General features: G+C 39.9%; 1 protein-coding gene across 1 annotated transcript; it reads left to right on the top strand.

The window, feature by feature from the left end:
* Positions 1–269: 269 nt before the first annotated feature.
* On the top strand, positions 270–3,252 carry LOC132617195 (tetraspanin-2). The gene is made up of 2 exons (XM_060332147.1): positions 270–902; positions 2,770–3,252. The coding sequence occupies exons 1-2, from the start codon at positions 405–407 to the stop codon at positions 3,079–3,081; spliced, it is 810 nt and encodes a 269-aa protein (XP_060188130.1). The 5' UTR covers positions 270–404; the 3' UTR covers positions 3,082–3,252.
* Positions 3,253–13,060: the final 9,808 nt, after the last annotated feature.

Raw genomic sequence — 13,060 nt, 5'->3', positions numbered from 1 at the left:
TTTATTTCTCAATTTTCACTTTTTTATAAAAATAAAAAAAAAAAATCGAAAGCAAATCAAATAGCAGAAAAAAGAAAAATCAGTTGTATGATTTGATTTTTGGGTTTGATCTAAATAATGCACCCCCCTAGTTTGGGATTGAAAGAGCAGGACATTTTGTTTTCATTAATTATTATGATACAATCATAGAGGGATAAAAATAAATAAATTCCATTTATCAGTATGCCCTGCTTCTGTGGTCACTGCTACTTATAAAATTACGCGTGCCTCCACCTCGCTTTCCCTTCACAACTGTCATCAGTTCACACAACACTTTCCCCTCTTTAATTTCCAAATCCTTTAAAGTCTCCACAGTTCAAAAACAAGAACCGAAAACACATTCTTTTTCCCTTATCCAATTAACCATGTCTCTAAGCAACAACATAACAGCATTCTTAAACTTCGTAGCATTCATGTGTTCCATTCCCATAATAGCCGCAGGCACCTGGCTAGCCTCAAAGCCCGACAACGAATGCATCCACTGGCTACGTTGGCCCGTTGTCTTCATGGGGCTTGCCGTCATGTTGGTATCTTTAGCCGGATTTATCGGTGCTTACTGGAAAAAAGAAGGGCTCCTAGGTGTCTATTTAGTGTGTATGGCTATTCTTATTGTCCTCCTTCTTGTTCTGCTTGTTCTTGCGTTTGTTGTCACGCGCCCTACCGGCGCGTATTCTGTGCCTGGAAAGGGTTTTAGAGAGTATAGGCTTGGGGGTTTTTCGTCGTGGTTGAGGAATCATATTACGGATGATGATAGTTGGGGGAAGATAAGGGCTTGTTTGGCTGATTCTGATATTTGTCCTAAGCTTAATAGTCAGTTTATTACTGCTGATCAGTTCTTTGCTGCTCATCTCTCTCCTATCAAGGTATATTTCACTTCTTCTTTTTTTTTCCCCCCATAAATTCAGCCAAGAATTATTTCTTCTGTCGCAATTTATGTGAAATTTTTTCATTTATTGAGAGTCAATTTGACTAATTTTACATTATATCAAATCAATATTTTTAAATCAAAATTTGATTATTTAAAAACTATATAAAGTACTATTATGTGTCATTTGTCTCATGTCAATATAATAAAAAAATATTTTAAAATATTGGTCAAAATTCACCTAATTTAAGAGAAAAAGGGTTAAAGTTGCCTCTCTATCCTTCTTTGAATCTCAAAAAGCGAAAAATCTCACATAGGTTGAGATCAAGTTAGAAGGATTATTTGTGAGATCAATCAGTTGGATTCGAACTTTGCAGTTGAAACTTGTTAGAAATTTTAGTAGGATTAGGAATTAGGTTGATAATTGTGTTGATATGTTTCAGCTAACCCCCACCCCCACCCCCCAAAACCCACCCAACAAAAAAAAAGGCGGGGTGGGGAAGAGCATCAGAATCTGTGCTTTTGTTATTTCTCACAAGGGCAGATAAAAGAAGAGCAAGTTTTTGGTGTTTGTAGAGAGTTTGAGAAAACAAAAAGGTAAAGGCATGAATTAAAATGTATTACTGTAATGAAATAATTTCTGACTATTAATTGGATGTTTGACTTCAGTTGTTGCATCATTACCTGAGCATATTATAATCTCTATTAGTATAAAGGGTGTTGCTATATTCAAACTTAGAGTTATGGTGGTCGGATGGGACCTACCATGAGAAGTTGTTGGTGAATGAAAGGATCAGTCCATAATTTTGAAAGATAATTAGTTGAGTTTGTCATTATAATTGAATGCAAAAACTGCATTATTGCCCATATGGAAACAAGCTAATATGCTTGGTTAGTGCGGCCCACTTGTCCAATTTACCAGCTGGTTGTAAAATGATGAAATCTAGATTTTTCTATCTGATAATAATGTCAGAACATGTAATCAGTGCCAAATGCCGGCAGTCTAGGTTCTATTTGTGTCACAAGAAATCACTATCAGCCTATATACATGTGGCTTATACAATTTCATCGCCATCAATTATAACTTTATGTTCAAATTCGGCGCAATAATGCAGAGCTGACCATATGCAATAGGAACTACCAGTCTATGATCTTGGACCTCTCTAATCATTGATAGCCTCTTGGCAATTTTCTTTTCCGTAGACGACACTAGCAGTGAGTGCTCTTTCTAGCTAGTTTCCACTACTAGTTATTAGGCAATCGTTCTGGAATCATGGAGATTAGATATGGTCTCTATATACATACAGTACAAGATAATAAAAGTTAGTATTATATGGATTAATATTGCGAGCTTTTGTGCCTAATGATGTTTGGTTGGGCTTTTAGTGTCACAAGCAGAGGTGGATCCAGTGTATAACATACGGATTTATTGTTAAAAAGTCCCCCAAATAACAGGATTTCGAACTTAGTACATCAAATGAGTTGTGGTGGAATTATGAACTCGGACCCATAATGTTCAAATCCTGAAAAATCCTGAATCTTCCTCTGATCACAAGCATAACTGCCTTTGCACTTATTTAATCCCCTGTCCTCGTCTGCCGCAACAACTATCCTACTCCGCTTAGGGGTTTACTTTTTGATAAGATTTGGCATCACAGTACATTATACGGATTGGGGGTCTATTTTAAGGCGATCTGAACTCGGTGATCTTCTCAAGTATGTCAAGTAGGTAGTAGCATAATAGATGTCGATAGTGTGTATATATAGTTGCATAAGTTATGAGACAACTAGCTAGTCGTTTACGAGTATATTTATCTATGTACTCTTTGTTTAACACACCACTTGCTGTTGTCTAACTTTTGCAGTCAGGATGTTGTAAACCTCCAACAGTTTGTGGATTCCAGTATATGAACCCAACGGTGTGGGGTAACCCAACAAACGCTATAGCAGATCCAGATTGCTCCATCTGGAATAATGACCCAAACCAACTGTGCTACAACTGTGACGCGTGCAAAGCTGGTTTGTTGGGAAATCTCAGAAAAGAATGGAGGAAAGCAAATCTCATTCTCATCTTAACTGTGGTGGTTCTTATTTGGGTATATGTCATTGCTTGCAGTGCTTACAGAAATGCCCAAACTGAACAACTTTTCCAACGTTACAAACAGGGTTGGACTTGATTTTATTTCCCCTTTTTTCGGCTTTTCAGTTCTCAAAACTATTTAAATGGTGGTTTGTAGTTATGCAGCTTGGTTTTTGCATTTAGGTGCTAGTTTCTGTATTTCCATCTGCACATATTCTTTGTACCACTTTATCTCAATTAAGTGCTTTTGTGGACCACTGGAACTAAAGGAAGACTAGTTAGTGGTTCTCATTTTTTAGTTTATGTACATTTTGGTCCGTAAGTTTTACCTATTGTTTTGGAAAACTGAGAATTGAATCCAAAGAGCAAGGACTTTCCTCCTCTTAGATCGGGCTTTTTCGTTTTTCTAAGAGATGATTCACATTTTCCATGGACGGTAAAGGTGGCAACCGGTTCGTTATAACCGGTTTTAACCGGTAACCGGACCGGTTAAACCGGAACCGGTATAACCGGTTAACCGGTTCCGGTTAATCGTGTATTAGTTTATCGGTCCGGTTCCAATATTTTGGAAACCGGAACCGGTTAAACCGGTGAAAAATAAAAAAAATAAAAAAAGAGCCGTTGGGCCGTTGTTAATGGACCGTTGGCAACGGTCCATTTGCAAAAATGGCTGTTGCCAAACGGTCATTTTCTTAATTTTTGGCCCCCAAATTTTTTTTTTTAACACTTTAACCCATCTCCCACCCCTATATAAACCCTTCTTCATTTTCATTTTAATTCACATCAATTCACTCTTCTTCATCTTTCTCTCAAATCTCAATCTCTCAATTATAATTACTTTGCAATAATTAGCCACAAAGTCTTATTATAGTTTCAACTTTCAATTATTAATTTTGCAATTATAATATTGTTGGTGGAGTTGGTGATTTTGCAACAATCCTAAGTAGCTTTGGTGGATTTGCAATTCTAGCCACCTTCACTTTGTTGGAAATTAATCCGGCAATTCGGTACCTTCGTTCCAACTCTATCTTTAATTTTCGCAATTTAATTTACGCAATTTAATTCTAGCAATTTAATTTGTTGTAATTTATTTTCTTGTGATTTAAATTAATTCTATTTAATAATGTCAAAGAGATTAAGACGTGGTGCCGGTAGTAGTAGTCGTACTGTTAAGGGTGCGCTTAATGAGGAAACATTTGTGGAAGAAACACCTAATTTAGGTATTGATGTTGGTGGAAATAATTCACTTTTAGGTCATGAGGCAATGCAACAACATTTTACCGACACTTTTAATGAAGACTTAGATGATGATGATGAAACACAACCACCCGAAAATCCCATATGAGATACATGTCATGCACAATCACATACACAAGACAAACCGCCTAGAACTCGTAAGCCAACAGCTAAAGTTTGGAAATTTATGACTAAGAATAGGGAAAACCAATCAGCTACATGTAATATATGTGGACAAGTATTTAGTTTTAAGCAAGGAACTGGTAAGGATGGTGGAACGGGTACACTAAAGTATATTAAGAATACAGTATACTTAAACATATGGTGGAACGGGTATATTAAGAATATACTTATAAGTATATTAAGTTATATAGTATACTTAAACATATATATATAGTACATATATATAAGTATATATAGTATATATATTAAGTTATACACACATATAAGTATATATAGTATATATATTAAGTTATACATATATATAAGTATATATAGTATATAAGTATATATAGTATATAGTACATATATATAGTATATATATTAAGTTATACATATATTTAGTATATATATTAAGTTATACATATATATAAGTATATAGAGTATATATATTAAGTTATACATATATATAAGTATATAGAGTATATAGTACATATATATAAGTATATATATTAAGTTATACAAATATATAAGTATATGTAAGTTATATATATATATATATATATGTATACGAAAAACACTATTTTGTATTGCTGACTTGCTGTTAGGCTGTTAGTCAGTAAATATTTAAACTTTAATTATAAAGTTGTATAACATATGTAAATATACCTACAATATACTAATAAATACTATATATATATATATATATATATATAATACAAAAACAAAAAAAAAAAAAAATTTTAACTACTCCAAACCGGACCGGTTCCGGTTTGGAGTTTAAAACCGGTTAACCGGAATCGGCCGGTTCCTTAACCGGTTACCGGTCCGGTTCCGGTTGGAACCAGTTAACAACTTTAATGGACGGTGGTCAATTAATTTCAAATTGATTGGAAAAGGAAAAGAGAATCCGTATACCAATAGCAAATTATTAATTGGAGAGATTTTTGACTATTTTGCCTTTAAGATATATTGTCTCTTCATTGAATGTGTCATTTCCTCATTATTATCTCTTCATTGAATGTGTCATTTCCTCATTATTGAGGTGATTGTAGTGTTCAAGAATAAATTACTACTATTAAGGATAATATGTCAAAAAAAAAAAAAATTGAACTTTTAAAATGAAAATAATTTGAGATATCACTTTTTTAGAAATTACAATAAATAATTTGAGATGGAGGAAGTATAATAGTTGCTATTGCGTGGACGTGCAAGGATAAATCCGACACACATGCATGGCACAACAATTTTCTATTTAGTCCCGACATTGTTACCTCCATGGCACAACAATTTTCTATTTAGTCCCTGTTTACCTCGAATTTAGGTAATCAATTGAATTTGTAGGTAAGGTATAGGATATGTGGACAAACTTTAATCTATTTTGTTTTTTCGTGGAATATATGTATATATTTGTGTGCAATGGTTTGTATATATGAATATATGCGTTAATAACTTGAACAAATATGTTGCTATGGATGATCAAGTAAATGATGTTAGAAGAGTAAGCTAACGGCAATAAAATTCCACTGATTTGGGCCAAAGTGAAAAATAATATTTTTATTTGCTATTACAATGCTCTAGATCCCAAAAAGCTAACCTCTCAAAGTAGTGAAATGCCTCCTATTTATAGTTTTGCCTTATGAGCCTTGCATACAATATAAAGCCTTTTTAGAATAAAGTAAACCCTAAAAGGATAAGGTTGGGCCGTACGGTCTGACACCCGTACGGTTGTCGGTACAATGTGACAGAACGATGTTAACGCGTGGCGATTTTGTAACTGATTAACCGGACTAACGGCCACGATCAACTCGGTCATGCTGAAACCGGACTAACGGCCACGATCAACTCGGTCATGCTGAAACCAGACTAACGGCCACGATCAAGTCGATCATGCTGAAACCAGACCGGCTGTGATGCGGATTTTGGTCCGGAGATACCGGACCAAACAAATTTGCTTGACTTTTCTTAGGTCAGCCGCAGCCGGTGCAATTCCACCAGTTCTAAGGGAAGGCTCGGCGATCGTGCCTGTCTCTTCTTATCTCCGGTCCTCGGTCTCACCAGTCTTGCATATATCCGATTTTTACCGTATACAGATAGTCCCCACGCTTCCCGGACCGTAGTTTTACCGGAGTAACGGGAAGTGGATGAGTCACCAAACCGGCGGTTTCATAAGCTCGTCCTTATCTTTTCATTTTGGCGGGAACGGTTATGTCACGTCCCTCTGCCATCAGCCACGTGTCTCATCCCGAACGGCCAACTTTGGTAACCGCCTTAACGCACGTTGTTTCAAATCACGTCTCATTAATTGTGGGACACGTGGCATCCCCTGGTTGGCTGGGCTTTGTAACTGTCTCAGTCCCCATGCCTATATAAGGCTTTTAACCCCCTCATTTCACCATTTTTCACTTCTCCTTCTTTACTTCTTTCACTCACTGATCGTTTTTCTCTTCATTTTTCTTCTTTGATCGTGATCATCCCCCTTCCTATTTGTTTCGATCATAAAAAGATCAACTTTGTCAACTTCTCTACTGCTGTTCTTTTGACTGAAAGTGCTACTTTGCTTCTTCTCTCACTTTGCCATTTTGAAATTTTCTCTCAACAGCTTCTTCACTCTTATTATTTTTTGTAATTTGTTCTTTCTCCCTCATCGAGTTCACCGAATCTCCTTTTTCATTATCTAATTCAAATGTCTGCCAACACCGAAACCACCACCCAGAATGTTCCCTCGGTTTCTTCTCAAGGAACTGAGCCAACTTCACAACCCAAGGGAAAAACCGTCATTGAGCCCACTGCTTTAGACATAGTACCGTCCAAACCCAACTATAACAAAGAGTTTGAAGTTGAGAAGCCTTCTCCGGTTGCTGATAGAGGGTTTGATGTAAGGCGATATCCATCGTCCATTACCGGGGACAAACTTGATCAAGTCCGGGCTGATTGCGGATGGGATAACCGTCCGGTGCAAGTGTTTGCCTCGGGACCCGACAAATTGATCACCGATCATCGGGAGGGCTTCCTGTACGTTTACACCTATCCTTTTACACTCAAGCTCGACCCCCCAATCGACCCGGTTATTTTGGATATGTGTCGGACATATAATGTAACCTTGGCCCAGATTGGTCCAATAGTCTGGAGGATCGTGGCCTGCCTCCGGCTGTTGGCCAACAACATAAAGAAGGAGTTTACGATGGCTCACTTCATCCGATTATATTCCCCGAGGTTGTTCCGAGGGGGTGTGATAAAGCTCGCCAAGCGAAGCCAGAACCCGATCTTTTCAAAGATGGATGAAGACAGAGACCGAGGTTAGCTAGAGCGCTACGTCCGGGTGAGGACCGCGGACATTGTTCCGGCCAACTATATGCCCTTTCCGAAGAGGTGGAATGATAATCGTAAGTTTCTCAATTCTTTTAATAGTTATCCTTGAATGCTTTGTCAAACGCTTGCCCTTTCGTATTAACACGATTTGTCCCCTTCTTTATACCAGCTGTGGTATGGATACCTCCAGCTGTCCGGAACATGAATGAATGGGTTGGTGCTCTCCTTAGCCAACACACCCATGAAGCACGGACATGTGGAATCCTGTCGCGTGGCCGATGGGTCGCTCAAAACCACGGTAATACTATGCTTGGGTCAGAATTTATCGCATTTTCTACCTTTTCCTTTCCCCTTTTTCATAACCTCTTCGGTATTCAGGTTTACCCAAGGGTTCGGTGGAACCCAGACCGGAGCCAGCTGTACCGGCTCCTGAATTTGATTCAGCGGGTACATCCGGTATCATTGTTGTTGCCAACAAAAGGCGAAGAAAGCCCTCGGATAAAGGGTAGAAACCGAAGAAAAGGGCAAGAAGCGTCGTTCGGACTCTAAGAGATGAAACAGAGCCCGATTTCCTCGTTCGGAGGGTCGGTGTGACTCCTTCCGTTGCTTCTATTCTGGAGGAGAATACCACCATTCCACCACTTCCTTCAGCCGGGGAAGGACCGTTAGCTCCGGCATTACACACAAGTGGGAAAAAAGTTCTTTACCCGACTCCTCCAAGGTCGATTGAATATGTTGACATTTCAGGTGATGCTTCATCCGAGGAGACCCCCCTGCAAAGGACCATAAGGTCTGGGCATGCACCAGCTGCCGAAACCGATCAGAGGGCTGAGCCGGTCCCCGAGGCTGAGGCTCCAATGGATGCTGGTCCACTGCCCGGTGACGAAACTGTTGCAACCTCTGAGGTTCCAGCCTCTACCGAGACTGCTGAGGCTGCTCCGACTTCTCTAACTCCAGCTTCTCCAACTCCAGCTTCGAGGTCGGATAACTTTGATGATATGTTCTCGGATACTCCTCTTGCTACCGGTGAAGCTGCCAGTTTCGAACATCTCCCTATCCCTCGAGTCACGAGGGCAGCTAGCCGGTCCACCGAAACTGGTGCAAGAGATAGCCTGGTGCGCATCTTCCCGGCCCCGAGTGTGGAACCTAGAAGGACAAGATCGACCGTGATTACCGTCCCCGAGGACTGCAGTTTTTTATCGCGTCCTGTGGGAGTTGCAAGCTACCTGAGGCCCCTTGTCTCGGACTTGAATAAACGGAAGATGACCGGGGTCCCCTGGCAGAGTCTTATTAACGAGTGCATGCACGCGGGAAACCGAGTAAGCTTAGCAGCCTATCTTTCCATAACTTCGATGTGAACTTTTCCTTCTTGTTTTTCAAGTTTTTAACGTCTCATTTCTTTCACAGAGCGTGGTGCTCGTCAATGAGGCCTTCATCCGTGCTCAGCAAGAGGTTGACGACTTTAAGGGCCAGCTGGACTCCCAGGGTCGGGAAACGGAGAAGTTCCAGCATCTTTTGTAAGTGAAAGAGGATCAGTTGAACTGAGCAGCTGCCCTTTCCAACCTTCAACCCGAGCTTAAAACAGCGAAGGCCGAAAACCTTTGGTTGAAGGATGAGTTAGCCGGGATGGTCGAAAAGAACCGGCTCCTAGAAGCGGACAAGGTCGGCCTTAGCCAAGATAATGCTCATTTTTCTTCGAGGCTTGGTGAGCTCGAGGCCACTATATCTCAACTTCGGAAGGAGCTTGACTCGGTTAAGACTGATGCCATGAACATGGCCGAGAGGCATCAGCTGCTTGAATCCGAGAGTGCTAAGTATAAGGAGAGGATGAAGGTATTCGAGCAAAAAGTCGAGGATAGGGCCCGGATATGCGACGAGCTGAAAACCAAACTCGAGGAGACAGCCGAGGCTAATGACATTCTCAAAGCCGCGCTCAAGTCGGACACTCAAATCCAAAAAATCCTCGATGAAAAGAAAGATGAATTATTGGCCAAGCTGGCCCAGGCTGAAGCCGATTTGGCAGAAGCCCTTAGGAGTGTGGAGGCTGCCGAGGCTCATACCACGATTGTCGTAGAGTATGAACGGTGGAAGTCCCAGAGGGCCACCCTTGAGCAAGCCGAACATGGTTTTGCGGATCTCCCGGCCCTGATACTCGAAGCCAAAAGGACCGAGGAAGAAGCCAAGAGAGCTCTCGATATTGATTCCGAAGATTCCGACCGAACAATATCTGAGCATTCTGGATCCAGCTGCACCGGATAGATCAGGGCCTGTACTTAGCCTTTATTTTGTCTTTGCCTTTTTGGCTTGATTTTTGTTTTTCAACTTCATAGGAATTTCAGGTGTAAAAAACCTTACATATATGGAATGTGTATTTTTCTTGTTGATTTCCTTTATTCTTTAATCTGTGTTGTGTTTATTATGGCTTTTGCTCGGAGGCATTTTTCCGGATTATGCCTCGTTATTGGCTTTTCACTTCGTCCGATATAATTTGTCTAGGGATTTAATCAAGTGATTTGTCCATGGGACTTAATTATGCTCTGTGAATTCAGACGTCTTCGAATCACATTAGCCATTTTAGGGTCGATATTTTTTGACAGTTCACTTATCCTGGATTAGGTTCGGAGGCCTGAATCCTAGGCTTAGCAGATTCTGATATAGCAATCCCCATTCGAGGGTGTTAAAGATTTTGGCTTGGTACAACGTGACCTTGCCTTTGTTGAATTTCGACTGTAGTCCCCGGTGTAGGGTATCTGAATAAAGCAAATACGATGGTAATCACCGGGGTAGGGTGTTTATCAAGAAAACATATCCAAAATGCAACAATCTGAATTTTCAATAATCTTTGTATTGCAAGCATTTACACGTACATGATATGAGGGCTTCGTCCATTTCCTTCTATTTTTGCTGTGGCAAATACTAAGTGGACATGATTCATTCTGATCGTTTAGTCCTTACATCGAAACCTAATACAGAACGTCCGATTTTGGACAAAGGTGAGAAACAAAATTTCTAGGACCTAACGGCGTTCTGCTTTGTTAAGCTACTTCATTTTTTGTTTACCGGGGTAAGCCTCGATGTGGGTATAGTAGTCCCCTAGTGTTTATCCGAGCTGCATGATCACGTAAGCACTATCCAGTCCCACTCGTAGGGTATACCTGTCACGACCCAGCTCTGTGGGCCGCGACTGGTGCCCTATTTGGACACCCCAAACAGACTTACATGCTAACTTGTCCTATTCTAATTTAACTCAGATATCATTTTAATCATTTTAAACAGATTTGAAATAAAATATTTTCTTAAGCGGTCGCGCGTGCAAAGATATCATATCAAAGCCAAAAAGGGGCGGTGGAATACACATCGCCGAATATAAGCACATATACAAATATATGGGCCACCATGGCCGTCGTAACAGACAGGACCGCATTAAGACACAAATCGTAAACAAAGCGAACACACATAGGACCCTCGACCCACATATATGACTACAGGCCTCTACAAACCAAAATGGAAACATATGACGGGACAAGGCCCCGCCGTACCCCAAATAGTCAAATATACAGAAATATATACATGACAGAGATATGTACCAAAATATGGGCTCCGAATCAAAAGGAGCACTCTGTAGTAGCAGAAAGTGTGGCCTACAGTGGCGAATCACGAACCTCTGCACCTGCGGGCATGAAACGCAGCCCCCGAAGAAAGGGGGTCAGTACGAAAGATGTACTGAGTATGTAAAGCATAGAGTACAGAAATCCAAACCATAACTATAGTAAGGTACAGAAAGAGAATACCGAGTCAGTATATCAAAACCGGTACGGAAACCATATGTACGTAATGCAAATAAAAGAAATCATGCATAAGGCTCAGGAACGTGGTCGCCACTCCGACGCTGGCGCCACAACACAGCATACTCCGGAAAGTTTCAAATCTCCGTACAACCCCGAACATAACATATCATCGCACATATCATATCATCAAAGCATATCATAAGCCATATCACAGCATAACTCCATAAACGGAACCCGACCCTATGGCGAGGTCTCGGGAACCGTAACACATCATACTGCCGAATAGGTCATAATGCGCACGATCACAAAACCGGCCCGGGAACCGGCGAACGATGTCATAGAAATAGGCACGAGCAGAGTAGTGCGGAAACCATATGCATATAACTCGACAAATAAATACACATATATATGTATATATCTATTGAGATCAGGAAGCTCAAAGTAAGTATCGAGTCTGTCGGAATTAGTATACAGAAGATATGAGCCTTTAAACTTACAAAACTTTCGAAAAATACCTCATAAGCCATTTTCTAAAAATTTAGTGTCATTCACAGTAAGGAGCTTTCAAGTAGCTTATGGAGTAAATCAAACGGAGCCTTAAGTTCATAGACAGAAGTTCTCTTTTTATATCATACCAAAATAGCTCAAGTAAGACAAACGAAGGAAGTCTCGGGACTAGTGGGCCCGCCTCGGGTCAAGTCGAGGCGGCGGACATAAATTACAAACATTGGACTCCATGGAGTCATCCATGAAGGTTCAAAGCGATTCTATCACGTCTGCACAAGTTATGGATGTTTGAACAGTTTTCCAACAAGACATAAGGTTTATAGTTCAATTATATTGAATGAATAGTACCCAAACTCAGACTCGAATTTCTATGAGCAGAATAACCTCCGAGGCTCAAATCTCAACCTAGTATATCTAGGACATGCCAAAAGAAAGAAAGGGATAGCTTTACATACTTTTAGCTCTCCTTACGGTGGCCCAAACTCAAGTCCCGTTTGCTCCAGAATCTGCATTTGGTCACAATTACCAAATATGAATTTCAAGCTTTTAAGAATTCAAGTTTAAATCTATACTTGCCTACCGAAATTTCGGCAGCATCTCCCCTATAAATTCAACATCCCCGAGAATTTGCTCGGCCATAATATCAACAACAACAACCACAATAATAACAACAATCATCAAAATCACAACAAAACGCATTCTAACATAAATTTTTCTTCCTTTCTACATAATGTAACACTTCCATTCCAACTTCACACTATCCAACTAATATCAACATTTTCCATATTCATTAACTAACTCAAGATTACTCAAACATATTTCAATAGTATTTTAAACAATATTCAAGGATTCAAGCCATTCCGCCAATTCCATATTCCATTCGAAACTTCTATAAATGCAACGAAACTACCAAATCGCATTGTTTTCTTCCAAGTTCACTAACAACAACCATAATTCACATTTAGAATCTCACTTTCATAATCATATAAAATTTATACTAAAATCATATAATTTCCCATAACCACCTACAGCCAATTTCAATGCCAACTCAACTCGTTAAACTTTTATTTACGT

This window comes from Lycium barbarum, chromosome 11, assembly GCF_019175385.1.
Source record: "Lycium barbarum isolate Lr01 chromosome 11, ASM1917538v2, whole genome shotgun sequence".
In the NCBI taxonomy this organism is placed as follows: domain Eukaryota; kingdom Viridiplantae; phylum Streptophyta; class Magnoliopsida; order Solanales; family Solanaceae; genus Lycium; species Lycium barbarum.
Note: the sequence above shows the minus strand (reverse complement) of the source record. Positions and strands in the feature narration are given on the sequence as shown.